A 21,933-nucleotide genomic window follows, 5' to 3' on the forward strand; every position below is an offset into this window, starting at 1 on the left:
CCAGAGGCGCCCGGCTCGGCCTGCATGTGCTCGGCAGCGCCTCACCGAGCCCCCAGCAGCCGGTTTTAGTGCAGACCCGCAGCCTTTCTCTGACGTTTCCATACCGCCCCCCGCCTGGATGCTCTGTGGCGCTGCTCGCTGCCCGGGACGCGGGGGCAGCCGTCCCCACGGGGGTGGCAGCAGCCACGGGCGAGACGGGCACCGGGGCCCTGCCGGGGAAGGGGAGGGGGAGGCCGAGAGGGGGCTTTTCCCTCTTTCTGGCTTTAAAAAGGCCTAGTGGTACTGAAGCTGCGTGAGGTGGGGGTAGGAAGGAGACCCTACACGTGACTAAGTGGGGTTACATTTTTCCTTTTGGGGCACTAGTTGTAAACCTAAGGGTGACAAGGGAAAAGGGCTTGGAGGGCTACAGAGAAACCTGGATTGTGTCGTGTGGAAGCAAACCTCCAGACAGGTCTTCAGGAGGGGCATTTCTGTGCTTTGTTTTCAGCCTAGTCCAAACCGCAAATTCAGAGATGGCGATTTCTGACTAGAGCCTGTTCTTCAAACCGCACTGCTCTTGCTTCACGTACTTTAGGATGTTTGTTTTCCAAAGTCTATATATCCATACTGGTTAAGACAGTACATAGACTCTTCTGACAGTACACTAATGACTGTCATAAATGCTGGTGTGCCTCAGTCCTGAATATTTAGTAGGTAAGAAATATCTCTGCTTACTAGAATGGAGAGGAATGGTGATATATATACCTATGCACAGAGCCAAGAACAGCTTTATTTTCAAAGATGTCGATAATTTGCCTTTGCATGCTGCATCCATTTTCCTCTGGAGTAGGACAGGACTTTTGCATAGGTACAAACAGCCGTGACAGCCACAGTGCTGCCATCATGGAAAGAGAGGAGTTAAAGAAGTAGGTCACTGAATGGCACAAGGCCTTACCTGCAAAGGGCTGTGCACCTTTATTTCCTGTGGAATCCAGTGGGAATAGGATACTTTGAGAATCACCATCAATGGCATAGCTAGAGATACTGAAAACTTGAATCTGAAGGGAGATGTGACAGCGTTTTCACTGCTTCAGAATCACATTTGTTCAGACAGCCAAAGATATCAAAGATGAGGGAGGAGATTGTCTTATAATTATAGGATTTGTCTTCTCCAGGGCCCAGAACACAGCTGTCCCAGATTTTATTCATACATACGGTTTTAAAAAAATGCACCTCTCCCAAAAAGCTGTCCCCAAAAGCTGAAAGAGCTTATATTGAAAATGGGAGCTAAGCCATGAAAAGAGGATCCAACCAAAGAGCACAAAGTAGATAAGAGACAGCTATTAACTCTGCACGCACTCATTAGTGCCTTGTAGGCAGCAGCATGTTGGTAAATGCTCACCTGGAGGATGAGGGTTCTTGTGGATCTCTCCAGGGAGCTTCATGCACCGGGAGAGCTCAGAAGATGGCCTGGAGCTGTTTGCTGGGGCTGTGCTTCACCCAGTAAGACATGGCAGAACAGAGACCATGACTGCAGGTCACTGCAGCACAAGCCATCATCTCGTGAGTCAAGACATGGGTTGGACATGAAAAGGCTATAAAGAGAAGAAAACTGTTGCATGATTGATTTGGTAGAGATGGGGAGGGTCTTTTTCCATCGGCAAAGTTTAACATGCCCTCAAATAAGCAGCAGACCAGGGCCTGCCACTGCTTACTGTTTGAAATTATATTCTCCCTTTCGGCTAAAAAGAACCATGAAAAGCATCTTACTCCAAAGCGTAGCTGTAAATTCAACTTTAATAGTGCAATAGAATAAGAGAAGGGCTTTTTTTTTTTTCATTGAAATAGCAGGATGTGAAAATCTCCAGTGCAATTGAAGCAGGACTTAAAGGAGGACTCTATAAATGGGATTAAAGAAGTAGATAAATGCAAAACATAAAGAGAGGAAATCAGAAATTCATGCACAGAAAAATGAAAATATCTAAAGCAGAACAGCTTGGGGGAAGTGACTCTAGTTTCACATAGGTGTGGACGAGAACAAAACAGTGGTGAAGGGAAACACCCTACAAGGTGACATATGCAATTACTGAAAAAAATAGTAGGGCTATGGGGTTTATGGGTCTAATTTTGCATTGTTTGCAAGATCATTGTTTGGCAGGTACCCAGCCCCCCTGACCTGAAAGACACGGATGGGGAGCAGAATGAAGCTCCCAGAATCCAAGGGGAAATGGTTAGTGACCTGCTACACCACTTAGACAAACACAGGTCTGTGGGGCTGGATGGGATCCATCCAAGGGTATTGAGGGAGCTGGCGGAAGTGCTCACTGAGCCACTTTCAATCATTTGTCAGCAGTCCTGGCTAACCGGGGAGGTCCCAGCTGACTGGAGGTTAGCAAATGTGAAGCCCATCTACAAGAAGGGCCAGAAGGAGGATCCAGGGAACTACAGGCCTGTCAGTCTGACCTCGGTGCTGGGGAAGGTTATGGATCATCTTGAGTGCCATCACATGGCACATACAGGACAACCAGGGGATCAGGCCCAGCCAGCACGGGTTCATGAAAGGCAGGTCCTGCTTGACCAACCTGATCTCCTTCTATGACCAGGTGACCCGCCTAGTGGATGAGGGAAAGGCTGTGGATGTGGTCTACCTGGACTTCAGTAAAGCCTTTGACACTGTCTCCCACAGCATTCTCCTAGAGAAGCTGGCGGCTCACGGCTTAGACAGGTGTACTCTGCGCTGGGTAAAAAAACTGGCTGGACGGCCGGGCCCAGAGAGTTGTAGTGAATGGAGTTACATCCAGTTGGCAGCCAGGGTCACAAGCGGTGTTCCCCAGGGCTCAGTTTTGGGGCCGGTCTTGTTCAAGATCTTTATCAATGATCTGGATGAGGGGATCGAGTGCACCCTCAGTACGTTTGCAGACGACACCAAGCTGGGCGGGAGTGTTGATCTGCTCGAGGGTAGGAAGGCTCTGCAGAGGGACCTGGACAGGCTGGATCGATGGGCCCAGGCCAACTGTATGAGGTTCAACAAGGACAAGTACCGGGTCCTGCACTTCGGCCACAACAACCCCATGCAATGCTACAGGCTTGGGGAAGAGTGGCTGGAAAGCTGCCCAGCAGAGAAGGACCTGGGGGTGCTGGTCGACAGCCGGCTGAACATGAGCCGGCAGTGTGCCCAGGCAGCCAAGAAGGCCAATGGCATCCTGGCCTGTATCAGAAATAGTGTGGCCAGCAGGAGTAGGGAAGTGATCATGCCCCTGTACTCGGCACTGGTGAGGCCGCACCTCGAATACTGTGTTCAGTTTTGGGCCCCTCACTACAAGAAGGACGTCGAGGTGCTGGAGTGTGTCCAGAGAAGGGCAACGAGGCTGGTGAGGGGTCTGGAGAACAAGTCTTATGAGGAGCGGCTGAGGGAACTGGGGCTGTTTAGCCTGGAGAAAAGGAGACTCAGGGGAGACCTCATTGCTCTCTACAACTACCTGAGAGGAGGTTGTAGCGAGGTGGGTGTCAGTCTCTTCTCCCAAGTAACAAGCGATAGGACGAGAGGAAATGGCCTCAAGTTGCGCCAGGGGAGGTTTAGATTGGACATGAGGAAAAATGTCTTTACTGAAAGAGTGGTTAAACATTGGACCAGGCTGCCCAGGGAAGTGGTTGAGTCACCATCCCTGGAGGTATTTAAAAGATGTGTAGATGTGGCACTTAGGGACGTGGTTTAGTGGTGGACTTGGCAGTGCTAGGTTAACGGTTGGACTTGATGATCTTAAAGGTCTCTTCCAACCTAAACAATTTGATGATTCTATGATCTGCAAAACCTTTTGCCTCTAACCATCCCTGCACAATCAACTGATCCCTGTCTTATCTTTCTGAAGAAAACTTAAGTCTTGTTTCCTCATTGAGGAAATAGAGGTTTGATGTAATCAAAAGTTTTGCAAGAACACATGATGTTCATTAATACTATCTTTCATGGAAATTATTGAGAAGTCCCCTCTGTATTTTTGGTCAGTTGAAGCCGCTTTGTTCTGGCTGCTCATTTGGATGCTGATAGTGGTGCTCTGGAAGGCACACATGCAAATGGTAACATCAAAACGAAGCACTCTGATCTTATCTCAGCATAATGCCCGAATAAATTGCCTTTGGTATTCCCAAAGTGCATGTTTTTTTCCATTCCATGACTATCAAAATTTCAACTCCTTATTCTGTCTTGGGATGAAAGGAAATTCTGAAATGTTAAGCCTGTCGTTTGTTCACGTCGGTGCAGCAGAGGCAGAGAGCAATCGAGGCTTGAAATTCTCTTCTGTTGGACATTATGTCTCGACAGTTTTTTAATAATAAGATTCTGTGGCATGGTTGAAAACACTCTTTCACAGCTGTTGATGTGTTAATCCAGCATGGCGAAGAGAAAACTGAAAAGACATTTCAGCCATAGCGTTTATATTTATATATAAAATTATTATACAGTTAAAGCCGACAGCATGTTTACATCTGGATCCTGTATGATAGCAGTTGATACATTTAATATGGCATGTGGCATAAAACAGGATTAGATAAGGTTTTCTGCTTAGCCATGCTTCTCTTGTGCAAAAGAATATTTATGACAATGGTCTTTACAAATCACATCGTAATGCTGAATACTATTTTGAAATGCACTGTGCATCAGCAGTATTTTCCAAAGGTTATGTCCCTGTGATTCGTGCTAATTAGCAATGAGTTGGCTCTGGGGTAGAAGACATGCTCAGGAGGATTTTCAGAGGTTTGATTTCAAAAACCCAAAAGACCAGACCGTTCCCCAAATTAGCTGGTGTGAATGGACCTGAAAAAATAGGCTGGAGCAGGACCTCACATAAGATTGATTGTTTGGAGCTAGATTATGCAGAACTGAGAAAAAAATACATGTTAATGTGAATTTTGGGAAAGCCTGTATGCAAAATCCTGGGCAAAAGTGCCCAGATGGTACTTCATTATTTGATGTTTCTTATCCACATGACTTAGTCTTCAAGTCCTCCCAGAATCTGAAACCGCACCGATGTCTATTCGCACAGTCCTTAACGGCTGCTAATTTCTGTGTGCTCCCATTCCCATCTCCTCAGCTCCTACAGCACTATCCTTCCCAAATTAAACACACAGGACCTGAGTGTGAATTTTTTATGAAAAGCCTAACTAAATCATAATAATGTGTTCAGAGGAAACCTACTCCCTCATATCCCGGTGCTGAGCATTTCTGTGTATGTCACTACGGTACCTGGCAGTGTGTGCTGGAGGCTGGAGTGTCTGGCACTGTGGTCCCCAGGCAAATAGGAAAAAAAAGAAGTGAACATGTGAACCAAAGGTAGCTGTAGCGTGTACTGCTGATCTCTGTCCACTGGAACTTGCTACCCAATACCTAGAAGTGATGAGGGGAATGGGCACCCTCAAGTCAGCAAGAGTGAGAAATCATGCCTGTATGTGTACTGCAGGTACACGTTCAAATCCACTTTTAAGTAATAGAGACATAAATGCAGTTAAAATAGATGGGAGGCAGTGCTGCTAGTCATTCTCTAGGCTATAGGTATAACACAGGATAATGTTTGATGCTGTCAAAGAATATGCAATTCACAGCCTACACAAAAAATGTAGCTGTGTTTTCATATAAGTCCACTAAAGACTGGAAAGAAAAACGCACACGATTTCTGTAGTCAGTGGTAAGCACTGCTGGCATCACTTTGTGTCTGAATAAGAATAAACACTGAACATTATGAACATGGAAATAAAGAAATATAACAGGATTTGTATTTGGAAAGAAAAATGGCTTATTTCAGTATGTATCTTGAGTACATTTATGAGTCACATAGTCTAAATGATGAGAGAGTTCAAGCACCACAGACAGGTAATAAATAAAGCCCTAGAAATGCCCAGTCTGGTGTATGTTGCTCTATCATGAAACGGAAGCATTCAGTAGAGAGGAAAATTGACCAGCCACTGACAGGAGATAATGGACTTATCTGTTAAGGGAGTGGAGATAATGTAATATTTAATATGACAATCCTGATAACTAGTCAGGAAGATCTACCTGTGCCAGATTTCCAAGGTTATTTGTAATTGAATGCAACTGAGTATCACTAGAAAGCAATGTAAAAGGGGAAGAAGTCTCCTGCAATTTATTGTCAAGTGCAGAGAACCTTTAAGTCTGAAGATAGAGTCTCCATCCCAAAGAGCTTGCAGGCCCCAATTTAGGACTGATTTAGATTTAAGCAAGTAGTTAAGCACTTTGCAGGGAGAGGACAGCTCATTTTGCTGCCACTGAGAAGGGCAGACCTCTTCCCATCCTCCCTGTCTCTGCATCTGCCCCTGCTCACAGCTATGCAGTCTCACCCACGCCTGTGCCTGAACTCTGGCACCTGTTTGACCCCAAACTGAGCTGATGTAGCATAATGCAGCTGCACAAAGCTAGATCTTTTGTCCCCTATATTCCTTGTCTGCTGGTTTAATGAGCTGGGCTGGCCTGTAGTTCATTTCTTAGCTGTTAGAGGGCTGGAAATTACAGCTCCCGGTAGGTACAGTCCTTAGTCCTCAGCGTGCAGTAGTAGCTGTCCGGATGTATGGGGCAGAGCGGGGCTGGCAGGGCTTCTTATAGTGATTTAACAATGTGATTCCTGACATGTTTTGAATTTTTTTTTTTTTTCTTTAGTGTAGGGTCTGATTCCCCACATCTGCACCAGTGGAGTACCTGTTGGTTTCAGTGCAGCTGGTGTAGGGCCAACAGAAACATTAGGCTGGTGATGTTTGAATCATTCGTGGAAGACATCTGGGCTCTTCACTTTACATATGTGCAAAATCAAAACCCTCTCTTTTTCTGTTCTTGCCACTTTTTTTTTTTTCTCTATAATTGCCGCAAAGATGGAGTTCCTCCAAAAAAGAGCATTTGTTTCTTAATGCTGAAGGCATTTAGAAAAGATGTAGAGAGCAAGCAAATTGCCAGTAAGTAGCATGTCAACATTTCGGGATGCAGGCTAAACTGTGGTATTGATAAATCACCATTAAAAAGAGCCTTATTTGGGGAGTATGACTTGAGCAGAGCTCCTCCTGATGTTGACAGAAGTTTTGCCCACATAAAGGATTTCAAATTTAGTTAAAATTGTGGCATTCACTTTTCTGTCAAGAAGCTAAGTGCAAAATTAGTCTCCTGACACATTTCTCACCTATCATGTACTGTAATAACTATTTTCTTCAGACAAAAGCCTGATACTGGCACTGCAAAGTGCTTCTGCCTGGAAGGATAAAGTGCAGTTCAGAAGTAAGAGATGATGAGAGGGAAATAAAGCATGGGATGGTTTGATGACAGCCATAGAGAGAACACAGATGGGATGGAAAACTCAAAAAACACATATCCTTGTTATTTAAAAACACAGGGTTGCTAAATAAGAAAGAGAGAAAGAAAAAAAGAAGGAAGGAAGGAAGGAAGGAAGGAAGGAAGGAAGGAAGGAAGGAAGGAAGGAGAGAAAGAGAGAGAAAGAGAGAGAAAGAGAGAGAAAGAGAGAAAGAAAGAGAGAAAGAGAGAAAGAGAGAAACAAAACAACGAAAGGAAGAAAGAAACCTGAGCCAAAGATACTGCCAGACTGCAGAGTGCAATGAGGAACTGTCCAGGGCCGCAGAGCATCTCTGCTTTGTGTGGTCAGTCCCTCGGCAGGGCTTGTTTGTCCCTACCTGTCTCTGAGCAAGCCCACCTCGCCGTGTGGCACCCGCACTGGGGCTGGTGAGCTCTAGCCGGTCCCGAGGCCAGGCTCAGTGAGGTTGGGGCTGTCTGCACCCTCTTGTGCAGAGAGGAGAAATGTTCAAGCAGCATGCTGCTCTGCTCTTTGCGTTTCTCACAGGGCCATTGAAGCTTGGAGACACTTTTCAGCTCTCAGTCTCTTGGGAATTCATTTTTTTGGGAACCAGAGCCTGCTTGATGCAACCGCTGCCTCTGTTACTCTTTGCATCAGCCTGCAGCTGCTGGCAACTTCCCCACTGAAAGATCTTTTCTTTTTTTTTCATTTCCCTTTTCAGAGGCAGAGCAAAACAGTCCTGCCTGGAGCTGGGTGTCAGGAATCATGACTTCACATCTATCATGCTCACTTGGCATTTGTGAAGATGCTCTTTATTGAGGCCATTGTCTTTATTTTTCTTGCCTGGCGGCAGATGTGTCTGATTTACACCCGTACCACATACAACTTCAGAAATACAGGTCTCTTCAGTTCCAAATGATATTGCCATATTCATCAGGTTTTAGATTCACTGTGAAACTATGCATTGTGTGTTCATTAAATGGAAGTGTTTCTTTGCCAGTTTGAGACTCCACAGATTTGGCTAATTTTCTTGTTGTTTGTTCATTTTTAATTGCTATTGCAACCCCCTGATTTCAGCTACTAGAAAGAGTCTTGAGGCATGTTCTGGAAATCCTCAGGTTTCGGGAGACTTTTTCTCTGCTGGCAGCTCTTCTCTCAGGAAATACTCTTTTCTCTGCTTTTCATGCCGGTCATCGTCAGCTGTTGCACTCAGAAGAGCAGAACAGGAAAGGATAGGTAGTACTTGACATAAGTAATTCCTGGAAGCACCAGCAGCTCAAATTTACCTGGCAACTTATGAGGGATAGGGTGCCTTGGTTTTGTCTGTTTTTGACACATGGCAGCGTGTAACTTAAGTCACAGTGCGAGATGCTCTCCAGCATGGAAAGAAGGAGCAGAAGGAATGTGTAACTGAGTTCAGGCAAAAGACAGGAGCTGGGTTTCACTGTAAGATGGAGAAGTAACCCACTGCTGTCCCTAATTTTGTAGGGAGCCAAGAGTGCTCTCTACACAGACAGTGAGAATCTCTGGTGTTAAGGAACACCATGTATTAACTTGATTTGTTAGTGTGATTCCCACCTATACAACAGCTCCTGTCCCAAAACACCCGAGCTGCCGTTTAAATCAGCCCAGCATGTAATCTATTTCTTGTTCTTCACCGTGTCTTTTTTCTGAAACTGCTGAGAAATACTGAAGTGGAGGATATACAGACCAGAACCTTGGAGCACTGGTCTCAATATAGCCTGAGGTATCCCAGACCCTTGGAACAGATTTGTAAGAGGGTTGAATGTAATTATCATAGAATCATAGAATCATAGAATAGTTTGGGTTGGAAGGGGCCTTTAAATGTCATCTAGTCCAACCCCAGTTATGACTTTGTAGAAGATGAAAATAAGGGACTGATTGAAGTACACATTGAGGTTAGCATAACGTAACAATACTGACCCACCTACAGGATTCTTGGAAGAACCTGAAGGAGAATATTTAAACCAAAATTTCCAAATTTATATTCCAAAATTTTATTATGTCAATCTATTATCAGCATATGACTTGATTTCAAAGGCCCTCTTGTTGATGTTAATGTACAGGCTAAGGCCCACCCTTACGTTCAATACATAGGAGAAAAATAATAGGATTAAAAATCCTTCTCTCTCTGTTGCGTCTTTTGAGGAAGTCAGAGAAATAAACAAAGAACTGTAATTCCCAGATTTGCAATAAAAACCTAAGTGACATGAATCTCAGATGTTGGGTCCAATCTGTCACTGCTCCACCTGTAAGTTTTGCGCTGAGTGAAACTGGAGGGAGTATGGCAGCAGTTGATGGCAGCTGCCCAGCCTTAACTACAAGGAAAAGTCAGGTATGTAGTCACAGCTCACATGAATACTTTTGCTGAAAAAAACCTATCTCTGGTTCAAATCTGCCATAACCAGAGATAGGTCACAGGGAATATTTTCTTGTTGTTGTTCTTTCACCTTTTCTAATCCAAGGTAGCCTTCCAGCATTCCCAACAACATCCTTGAGGAAAGGAGTTTCCTAACATACTTCCTCAGTGCTTTGAGGAATATTTATTGTCTTTAGTTTGTTTTGAAACTGGGCTGTCCTTGCTTCATCCTGGCATTGGAAGAGACAGTGAGCAATCAGTCCCAGGCACCACTCTTGGATAGCAAGCAGCAGCTCAGATCCCATTGTGTACATAAAGTCAGACTCTTTCCCTCCTGCTTATCACTTTACATTTAACTATATTGAATTTTATTGGCTGTATTAAATCCTGGTCACTGTAAGTTATTTTGATAGTTCTTCACAGTTGGCTTTCCTCTTAACCTCTTTGAATAACTATAAATCAGCAGCAAATTTTGTCCCCTTAGTATTCAGCCCTCTATTGCTTGCTTGCTTTTAATAGCTTCCCTTATCCTGTAGCTAGCTTCTTTTTTTATATTTTAAAAAATCTCTCCTGAGAAGAGTTTTGCTCTGAGACCCAGTATGCTTTCTCAACAGAAACAGGTTTCTTTAGATACTTTCCAGTCTGCTTATAATGATTTTACTCCTTTGAATGTACTCCTAGTGTACTGTTAACAGGCTTCTACATTTTCATGTAGTTATTTTTTTATTTTCTTTTTCCAAATATGTCTTGGTTTCCTGAGCTCCAGTATGGATGCTGAACAGAAGTATATTTTGGGCCCTATTACAGGATAGCTCTGCAAAAGTAGCATTTTGTCTGCAACGAGTAGGGCTGAGGTGCTTCTCTTTTTCATTTATGGGTGCTTTCTGTAGCTGCTCAATCTTGGGCTTCCAGTCTTCCCATCATTTATTATTTTATTAAATAAAAAGTGCAGTAGTCCCACAGTTCCAGAACTGGCTTAATCCCTAACCCTAGTCCTTGTCTGGGGCTGAGGCTGAGCCTGGGACCCCTAGCCGTGGCCCAGAGGATGAACATATCCGGGGACCAGTCTTTGGGCAGCACGGCCTCTCCATCCAGGAGCACTCCAACCCAGAGCCAGGCTTTGTCTGTCTCCCAACGCCATCCCTAACCCTAAGGGGATAAGAGCAATGAAGGACCGGTGGGATCATGGCCATCTCAGAAGGCAGCAGGCACCCCAGCCAGAATGGGGAAATCTGCACCTTCCTGTCCATGTCTTTTGTCTCACAGTCGAACTACCATCCCTCTCCCTAGGAGGAGGATGAGTAAAGATGTCCATCTGTTCATTTGCCACCAGTCAGGCCTAGCTCCAGCACGTCAGTTTTGTTTTCTTCACTCCCACTGTCTTTCTCCTCTTGTTTACCAGAGAAGTCCTTTAGACAGGTCCAAGCTTTTGGGTTTTGTTCAGTCAGGCTTTATTTCTGCCCTTTGCATTGTGTTGGATTTTTGCAGCCACAGTGGCAGGCTGAGCTGGCCCTCGGTTACTGGCTCTCTGAGGAGCAGAGACGCCACGCTGAGCGTAGCTGGCTCCTTGCCACCTGCTCCTGTGATAGAGGATGGGTGTCAGAACAAAGCTGGCGGCATGAATTGGCATGATGAGGTGAGAAAGTTGGGTGCACGGTGCTCCAGCTGATGCTTGCCAATGTAATTGCCCTTCAGGCAATAATTCTTGCCAGTGTGATGGCCTCCAGGGACCTTCTGCAAGCCAGCGTAAGCCAGAGCCACTTCTGCTTCCCCATCACTCAGCTGCCATGAGTGTTAACCTTATATTAATTCAAGACTGAACCCCTAGATTCACATTAGTCAGTTTTTCATAATAACAAATTGAAGGAAATTACCTCTTCTTTCAAAACCCTTAAAGTGGAAGGAAAAGAAAGCAGTAGCAAGATTTGGAAGGATGGTCTTGGAGAAAAATCTTTTATACTGGTGCACCATGAGGAAGGTGTACTCCTCTGGTGCTTGCAGCCTGCTTGGCACTTGCCACAGTAACTTGGTTGTTCTTAAACCAGCAGAAGCAGCTCCCAAAGCCGCTTTCCCAGTGTGTCCCTAACAATGGCCAGGAACAGCAGAGTCAGTTGTACAGCAAGAAAAGAAGGAAAGCAAGAACTACCGTAAACTTAAGGCAGAAAAATAAAATGGGAACAAGACCTGAAAAGAGTGAAGTCAGCTCCCTCGGTTATCTGCAATGAAAACAAAAAAAAATCTTAAATCTTAGATTCCAAGAGACAGACAGATCCTCACAGTAAAAGTCAGCTCTAGCAGGTCAGAGCAGGTACTATCCATGGGGACTTTTAAACCTTCCCTTCTCCAGAGCTTCATGTTTCCCAAATGCTTGAGTCTCAGGGCACTGCAAAGACCTCACCCACTCCCTTCTTCTGAAGAGCTGGGGGTTGAATACCAAGGACTGGCTTGTCGCTACACTTTCAAATAAGCTTCTCAGTTGATTCTTGTTTTGTGAGCATTTTTATTTTACTGTGTGGCAAATGTTCCCCAGCTCTGGGTAACTGCTGTTATACAAATAAATTGGGTTGGGTCACAAAATGTACCTCCTCTCTTTGTAGTTCCCCCTCTAAATGGAAGTTTGAAGGTTCCCAAAGGCCAACTGGACTGAGCAGCAGCTAGAAGGTCCACCACCCCGAGGGAGTGAGCAAGAAGGTCCCTCATGAAGTAGCAACTGCCTACAGGGAGCACCACTGTGACGGATGGGACAGATGGGTCATGAAGTGCCTGGGGTGGGGGCTTAGTGTCACGGCAGCTCCCCACGATGCTGCCCTGTGCCAAACTCCCAACCTGAATCCTGGCCTGATTGGAAAAAGCCTGCTCATTTTTAACCAGCTTTCCAAGCACCGCTGCTGACTGTTTAAATTGTTAAATGTTTAAACAGTCCACAGCCAGGAAGTATTGGTTCCTCCCAATGCAGTCTGTGGGACTTGGCAGTAGTTTTGTAGGATTTCCAGCATATTTGCAGACCTAGAAGACGTTCAAAGCATAAATCTCAGCAATTTGCATGAACCGTCCCCCTTTGCAGTTTATGGCTCTGTAAATGTCTTTAATAAAAATCCTACCACAGCAAATGTCTTAAGACAACTGCTATTTCACAGCTTCACTATAGGTTCCTAATGTAAGTTAATAAGGCAAACACAATGCCTGACGTTTGCAATGATAATTGCACAGGCCTCACTTTGAATGATGGCTAAATCCGATTGTGCATGACTTCCTTTGTGGAGTGTCTGAATTACAGTGTAGGTTGAGGCCTGAAAAATCAACGGCTGCTTTAATCACTCAATTAAAGCCTTTGAAAATCATTAGCAATTTGGTAGATTTTAAATATTTATCCATACGTCATTTTTAAGCAGTGCCAGACCAGCACAACTCCATTTGTTACACTGGGGAACTACTGCTGGAAGGGTAAAAGGAGAAGCGCTAGTGCATGTGGCTGAGTAGGCAAGTGTATCACCGAAGCTGAAAGGCTGAGAAAGTCACAGGTCACCTCTGTCAGCTTTACCTGATTTGCAGTGTTTACCTGAGGTCACCCTTCAAGCAGCAAAACACAAGTCGAGGGCCAGGAAAAGTCTTGCTGGCTTACAGCGCGGTAGTCCCCCACAATTGCCACAGGTGTAGATAAACTCCTCCGAGACCTGAACAGCAGAACAGGCTGCGCAAAGGAGAAGACGAAGCAGCGCCGTCAGAGTCCTTTGTCACTGAAAGAAAACCAGCTGTCTGCGAGGCCAGTTTTCAGAGTGGGACTTGTGAATGAATATGGCTTATAAGAAGAGGGAAAAGAACTTTCTGATGCCAGGAGCCTAATATTTAATCTAATAAAGAAAATAGAAACTGAACATGGTATTTCAGTCCATCTGGACTAAATCTATCCATCTGCAAAGATTTAACTTTGAAAGATAGTTGAAAATCTCTCTGCTTAACTTGCATATTTATTTTCTTTAACTGCCTCTTCTTTGGAAGCAGTAGCATCTGAGTGCAGCACCACTATTCTAAATATATAGTCTCTCTTCCTGAGAAAAAAAGAGGTGCTCAGAGAGGATGAACAAGTAGGCTGAGAGGCACCGACCAGTACACCGCCGCTTCACGTCCCTCTCGGGCTGTTGGGCTTATGTAAGTGATATTTAATTTTGTGGAGCTTAAGGTAGCTTAATGAACTTGGGAGAGATCGAGTACTGGGCTGGCAGCAGCTCTTTCAGACAACCTGTTGCAGTTTCTTATTTTTTAACAATTTGGGGGGGTGAAAATGCACTTTAAAGCGAACTGTCTGTCCTTAGAGTGCAACGCAGTGGCTGTTGAGCAGAACAAGGCAGTAAGCCATCCTGCTGGCACCCCCACGAGCCGGGGAAGCCCCAGGCCCCAGGATCACGCCCTCCGGTCCCGCGCGGGTGGCGGTGTACGCTCGCTGCAGCCCCCGTTGCTCTGCCGGCTGAGGGGACGGCGCCGGGGCCGGCAGGCCGGCAGCCCGCTCCCGCACGCGCTACGCTGCCGAGCCCCGCAGCTCGGGGATTTCCAAGCCTGGAGCCACCCGCCTCGGGAGGACAGCCACCGGTTGCCTGAGGCCCTGGCTGAAGGCTGGCCGGCTGTGGCTGCGCTGCAGCTGCTGGCCGCAGGCCCCCGGCCGCCCGCCGGCCTGACCCCCGCGGAGCGCGCCCCTCGCCGGGGACGGGCCGCGGCGGTACCCGGTGCGGCAGCGACACCTAGCGGGGCTCGGCCCGCCCCGCAGCTGAGGGGGCCGAGGCCGCGCCCGGCGCGCCGGGCGCCTTCGCCGCGCTGCTGAAACCCGGCGGCTTGGCGCGTTTCGAACACCTCTGTTGTCCACCGGCAACTTGCCGGCGCAAGCCAGGACCCGCTTGGCGGAGGAGAACGCTGAGAATCAGGCCGGGCCATTCGTGCCCTGACTGTGCTGGGAGCAGGGGTCCCCACCGCGGGGGAGCTGCTGGCGCCGGGCTCCCGGCTCCTCCGCCCGGCTGGAGGAGCACGGCCACCACCCGCTCTGCTAGGGAGGCTGTAGGGGAGCTGGAGAAGCAGCTAAGCCCGAGACGCTGCGCTCCGCCAAAAAGCAGGCACCTGCAGATAGCTACGCATGGCTCAGTAGGAACCTCTGCCGCTACAGCTGGGTTTAAAGAAGGCCGCTCAAGTGAAAACTGCTCAAACGTTTTATGTGGCTATTTCCTTGGCTTGGTCTTTATTTGGCTATTTATTTTATTTTATTTCCTGCATTTCCTCAGGGAAATGCAGGAAATTAGCTGAGTCAGAAAGGCCAGCGTTTGGTTTGATTTGTCCTAACTCTAGTTTTTCTTTATTGCAAAGTCCAGGCATTTCATGGGTTTTTATATATGTGACGGTTTCTATTTTCCTTCTCCCTCACTACAACAAAACTCCACAGTACTTCATCTTTTTCATTTATTCCGTCTGCTTGGATCAAATATTGTGCAGTAGGCAAAGGAAAACTGTAGTAAAGTCTGTGATTTACCTATATAATGTACTGAACTAGGTAACAGACCTGCTAATAAACAGCATAATCTTCCAGAAGAACTACTGTGTAATTTATTTCTTACTCTCTTAGTTTAAGGAAGATAATTCAGGTCATTTTACAGTAAAATATCAACTAAATCAATGAATGAAGCTTAAATGATATCTTAATGTTTTTCGTTCTTCGTTAAATCCATATTTATGAAAAAAAATGGGCTGGAAACAGCAACACTTAGAAGTGAATAGAATGAGAAACGTTGCTTGTACATAATAACTAATCATTCCAGCAGTGAAAAAACAGCACGTTAGCTTCACAGCTTGCAGGGAAACCCAGGCAATGGCAGAAAAGCATAGAGCAGATTAATATTTCCCTTCAGAAACTGACAACAAGTTTAAAATAATTTGTCACTTTAGTTCCACTGCCTATAAATTAGGAACCATAAGTACTGGTAACCTCTTTATTTAGCATGCAGTCAAAAGAGTCCCAGCTTGGTTCAAAGTTTCACAAATGTACGCAGATTTAAAATGCTGGAATACATAAACACAACCATAGACTTCTACACTTGCAAGAAGCTGCCTTGCTCAGTACAAGAAATGCCATCATGCACCGCTGTACTTTAACAGCTTCATTCCGCTTCCATTTATCGCCTCTGCATTTCCAGCCCCACTATTGCTGCCTGGCTCCGTGAACGAACACTAGACTGCAGATTTCTAACCCAACCGTATCCTTCAGAGGTACAGCCAGTTGTCACGTTCAGAGGAATGGTCTCCCACAGGATTTGCGATTCACCCTGTCTACCTATATGGTATCCCAGAAAACTGATCTCCAGGATGACAGCTCATTCAGCACTCTGGAAAATTTACCCACGCTGAGCTCCTCTTTAAATAATGACCTGACATTTGTTCTGTAGAGGGAGACAAAGCCCAGACTGATGAAAACAGTTGGCAGCTGCTTTCATTTGTGCCTTTCAGAAGCCAGATGATAATTTGTCCTCGGGGACCCATCACTTCTTGGCAGACAGACCTGTCCAGTGCACTTTGCTATTACTTTTGCTGTTACCTCCCACCCCTAGCGTATGCGGCACACACAGAGTCAATATTCAAGGCAGACTAAACTAAAACTGACTGCCAAGAGTCATAAAGGATATCATGATACTGAGAACTGGGAGATAAGATCACAGATGAATTTGGTGATGATAAATACAAAGCGGCGGATATCGGGAAAGACACATTTGTTAGACCTACACAAAAGGTTAAACTAGCTATTGCTCAGAAAAGAGATTCCAGCGTTTCTGAACACAGCTTAACGAAGACATTAGCTAAGCAATAAGCAATAGTCAAAAAGGCGGAGTAGTACGAATTACTAGGCAAGCAGACCAAACCAGAAAACATTATTCCAGATGAATTGTGAGTTCACCTTTTGCATACAGCACACAGCTCTCATTCCTTTACATTAGCTGGAGCAGAATTACAAAATGTACAGACAAGGGTGACCGGGATAATCAGAGCGTCTTCCATACAGGGAGAGATTAAATAAATGAGGACTTTCCAGCCTGGAAAAAGAGGTTACTGGGGGCTGATAATAATGATGGTACATAAAATCATAAATGAGATCAAGGAGGAGAACAGATGCAATTATTCACTATTTCTCACAATATAAAACTAGGAGGCATAAAAGGAAGCGTTCACACAGCAAGTTACATGAAATAATCACATAAAACCCAAAGTATTTTTTCACGCAGTCCGTAATTAAACTGTAGCATTCACTGTCAAAGGATGTTGTGGATAGTAACAATCTAGGATGGTTCAGAGATGTTTATCTTGGACAACAAAGTTACAAAATGCTTCCCAACACTTGGAAAGACTACATAAACAGATAGGGCTGTCCACACGTTACAGGGATGAGGTATGTATATTTTTCATACTATGCCTCTTGTTCTATCTATTCCCGGCAGTTTTTATTTTTAAGGATCCCCCAAATTGTTGCTAGTATGTTGGATGCTTTCTGTTCTACCCAGCAACAGAGGTAGTCGTAACTGCACTCCAGAGACATGCATGCAGAGAGGTGAGGGAAGACATGCTGAAGCACGTTTCCCTCTTTAAGGATAAAAAAGCAAAAGCTCCTATGTGCTGCAAACGTTCCAGCAATTATCTTCAAAGTGCATTATCTGCTCTTCCACCTAAGCTACAGTTGAACGTGTGTAATTATCATCGACATCAGCAAGGTTAGGCAGCAGTACAAGCAGCTGCACTGTTGTCTCACTTCTCCCTTTAAAACACGTGCTCTATTACACGATCTCCCCTGTTGCCTTGATCCTCTCCAGCCACTTTCAGTCAGGGTGGTTAGTGAAGGAAAGGGAGCGGCGGTTCAGCCTCGGAAGTTACCATACAATACAAGTGCAAGCGGTGCCACCATGCAGAGGTTGAAGGGATACTGTACACAGAGCAGCGCTGAGCTCTCAAATGCTATGTTTCCCTGGCTATAGCATGGGCCGCAGAAATACAATGCTGGTTTACGGCTGAATCAAATCTCATTTTAGTCACGCTACTGTCACCGTCCTTTGAAGCTGTTTTAGTTCAGGATGCCTGCACAGGCCTTCCTTCTTTCACGTAAATACCTAGTGCTGAGTTTTGCTGAAGAAAATGCAGGAAAGATAAAATTCCCTCTTCAGCCTGGAGTCAGGAGTCCTTCCTTTGCCACCTGCACCCATGCAGATGAAACCCCAGGGGCAGAAGACCGCAAGATCAATGTAGAAGCTGCTGCGGTCTCCAACTTCCTCCCCTACAGCGCTGTGGTGACCCGGGCAGGGCCATGGGGAAGCCGCAGCTGCAGCGGGGCAGCTGGGGCTGCCCTGCGGCTCGGAGCTGCACCCAGCTGGTGTGAAGCCCCTCAGCCCAAGCCCTGCAGCTCTCCTGTCGTGGTGCAGACAAGTGGGGACGCTGCCGCGAGGCCACAAGTCTGGTTCCCACACATGAAGGTGAAGAAAGGGAGAAGCTTGGTCTCACTTTCTGCAATACCCACGACCACAAGTAAGCTGGTACAGAGCAGGAACCGGTGTGCAGCGAAGAGTGGCAGAGTTTCCTTTCCCCCCCCAAAGAGACAGGAACGGAGCAGAGCACAAACCAGACCTGGTTCAGTTCCTGCTTTCCTTACGAGGCTGTGCAAGCCTGGCCTGTGGCTCAGGATACCCTGCAGTCTTGCTTTCTAGCCCCCTATGACTCCCTTCCCTTCCTGGCTATAGACTTCGAACGATTGCTAGTCAACATTGATCAGTGAAACCGTCTCCACATAAGGCGCCCCACACATCGCTTAGGACATCACAGAATATGAAGCAGCTCACCAAGAACATGTTAGTACAGAAATAACAAGGCTGATATATATTTGCCCTTCCTTTGTATCTAATATATTTAATACGATTATATTCACCCATCCCTTCTCATTTGATATGACAAAGTATTTGCTCTGAATGTTCCCACCACCTCAGCTGAGAAGCAGAGAGATGTGACCGTGTTTGCCCGTTTGGTTTGGCCCTCTCAGTTCCTCAACAGTGTCACAGCTCAATGGCTGGGACAGACGGTTCCCACGCGAGTGCTCCTTGTGCCAGGAGACCACGGAGCCCGGTTTGAGCACCTTCCCAGCCAGCTGCATGTGTTCCCCACTCAAATTCCAAAGACAACGGAACAAGAAAAGCCCATCCAAAATGGAGAGGAAGAGGGGATGTGCAGTATCTTTAGCTGGTCTTTTCACAAAAATGTCATTTCAATTAAACTTTTTCCCAAATACAGAGCCCAGTGATTGGTGACAAGAAGACAGAACTGAAAATTGAAACTGTAAAATAGGATCAGTGCTGTGCTTTGGTAGTGTCCGGCATTCACCCCAGCACAGCCAGGAAGGAAATAGTTTGAACACACCAGATGCTCTTTGCAACTGGTATTTTGGATATATTTCCAGCAGGGATTTCTCCCCTCCCCATGAAAACAGACACACATTCTCATTTAACAACTAATTGATTTATTTAACAATACAAATTTCTTTCTACTGCATGGTTTAGCAGAGAGAACTTGAGAAACAAAATTAGCTTCTTTTCTTTTTTTAAAGTTTAAATGTTTACACAAAAACAACCTTTACTTCAGTAAATATAAAATTTACACACAAAAAACCTACATTAAAAAAGAACAGAATCATGACAAACCAACAAAAAAAAAAAAAGGATGGGAATTCAGTGTAAAGGATCCAATTGCAAGGAAGGCAAGATGGGGCAACACTAACAAGGCATCCCACTTGTACACCTATGTATCTGAAGTTGTAGGTACAATACAAAACCAAAATACATTAAAATTAGGATTAAAACCAGTACTTTTATACCATAATCTTTTATGATATAAATATCTGTAAATTCTGTAGGCAACACAGTTAACGTGTGAAGTACATCGTTTGCTCTTCACTGGAAAGTCACTGGAGTGGTGTACGAGCACCGTGTCACCCACGAGTGCGCTAACGGTCAGCAGTGAGCAGACTTTAGACGTCCAGCCTGGATGTGATAGCCCCTTGTTTCTTTGCCAATCTGTGCTATTTCTCACATGTCCAATGACATAATGAGAAACTCTGGTCACCTTCAGCAGTGATTTCCAGCACTTCATCTCCTGGCATTAGTCTGTTACCTGATTTAGGCATATTCACCTGCCAGATCCCCTGTTTCTCATTCCCTTTTGCACTTTATAACCTGAACTCCAAAGCTATCTTGTAGCTACCAAGAGAGACTGGCTTCTAGGTTGAGATATTTGGGATACACAGTTCTTCAAGCCACCTTCAGGAATCTGTAGAAATATTTAAAGTAGGGTGGACAATTCATGGTCAAAGGTTATGTGATACAAAAAACAGGGACCTATACAGTGATGGCAAACTTTAGATCTAAATCGTTAACATTTTTTCTATTGCTTTAATATTTAAACTTGACATTCAGTTTTCATATATTAAATGAGCAGAGCATCTTATTGATGGAAGTGCTACATTATCTCCAAAAACACCAGGTAGTAAGGGAGACTGTAAAGTTTAAAATTAAGTGTAATTTTAAAAATCATTTAAAGGGATCAAGTCTCTTTTTTTATAATCAATATTGTGACTGGCAACCTATAAAAGCTTAAATTATAAAACTATTAGTGACTCTACATTTTAAACTGTATGTACTATAAAGCTGTATGTCTTTGTTACTTACAGATGTTACAAAATTTCCAAGCCAGAAAGCGAAGGGGGGGGAATGTAGTCTAAAAGTTTTACAGATCTCATTTTCACTAACAAAGGTTCATTTCCCCCGCAACTGTTTTTATGTCATAAAAACCTGATTAAATTTATTCTACTACTTTCTTTTCTGGCCAGATGATACAGTGTTTGATCATGCTTTGGAAGACCATTTTCAATGGGTAACTGTAGTTCTCTAGATCAGCAAGTCCAACTTGCTTTACTCGGAAACAAAAGCACCAGACTATCTCTAACTTGGCCCTCGTCCTGCAAAAAAAATTGTAGCAAGACTCAGACAGTCCATTATGAGAGCAGGACTGGCCCTGAAGCAACCAGCTACATTAACTTCTGGAGTAAGCATATGCAATGCTCTCATTCCAACTTGAGAAAGAGCCGAACAGTATTAAATTTAAGGAAAGTGTAGAAATGACATTTGTTCTGTAAAAAACAAAACAGGGAAAACTTAAACAATCCACAGGTGTGCATTAAACATTTCATAGCAAGCCTTTGCTTACGTATATTAATTTAAAGATTAACCACAGGGATCTGTGATACATTGGCCCTGCCTTGTTACTATAATTAAATTTATTCAAATATTAATTTAAAATAGGAAAACAAAGAAACTACTCCTTGGGGAACATGTTTATTGTGTTTGAGATGATACACTGGGTGCTCTCTGAGCTACAAAGGGAAAAAGGAAATCCTTTCATTACAAACTGACAAAGGTAAAAGTTAAAACAGTATTCACAACAGCATGTACCACATATTGGAAATAGATCTGGGTTTAATACAAATGACATAATTCCTAGTAATCTACAGCTACCTTTAATAACTTCATACAGATAATGAATTAGGCTAAAATGCACTATAATATTTGGTTGACTTCAGGAACAGTATCCTTAGTACATCACAAAATACATTTTGATATCCCAAAGAAGCAAGACTTGCAAGTAGGCATTTTAAACATAACTAATCTACAGCTACAAATTTCTACTCTTGATAGCATTTACCTTTTTGGGGGGCAGTATCCCAGTCTTCAAAAGGATAAAAGCAGAGTAGAATCAGTATAACATATACACAGAAGTCCGTATTGTAAAGGCTATAAAGATTTGTTGCACACTGCAAAGTTGCCTTCTGCACCTTCACACTGCACAAGTAGTTTGTCATTTATGTTGCATATCTCTTGGTCCACTGTCTGGCTATCCTGTCATGTTCTGCTCTGTTGGTCAGGTACTGAGTGGCTATGCTTCCAACCAGAGGGTCAGCTGCAAAAGGCAGGAGAAGATGCATTAGAAACCATTCCACAACAAAAAAAACCCCCACATGATTTAAAACACAGAATCTACTCCAACCTATAGTCTTTGTTAGGCCAGAAAATGCTGTGAGATATAGTGGGACTCTTACCATACAAGACATTTCCAAGAGAAAACACGCAAGGCACAATGAACAGAAAAAGAAAACAGAAAAATCTGTTGTGGTTATCTGCATATTAATGAATCTTGCCCCAGCCAGGTGCCCTGCTT

The 21,933-nt window shown here is 44.7% G+C and overlaps 1 protein-coding gene across 1 annotated transcript in view; it reads right to left on the reverse strand.

The window, feature by feature from the left end:
- Positions 1–19,160: 19,160 nt before the first annotated feature.
- UBE2E3 (ubiquitin conjugating enzyme E2 E3) overlaps positions 19,161–21,933 on the reverse strand; it is a 61,587-nt gene continuing 58,814 nt past the window's right edge. The window contains exon 6 of the mRNA XM_076342492.1: positions 19,161–21,675. Coding sequence (XP_076198607.1) covers positions 21,578–21,675 — 98 coding nt within the window. The 3' untranslated portion in view covers positions 19,161–21,577. The remainder of the gene's footprint in view (positions 21,676–21,933) is intronic.

Source organism: Aptenodytes patagonicus, chromosome 6 (assembly GCF_965638725.1).
Source record: "Aptenodytes patagonicus chromosome 6, bAptPat1.pri.cur, whole genome shotgun sequence".
Classification (NCBI taxonomy): Eukaryota; Metazoa; Chordata; class Aves; order Sphenisciformes; family Spheniscidae; genus Aptenodytes; species Aptenodytes patagonicus.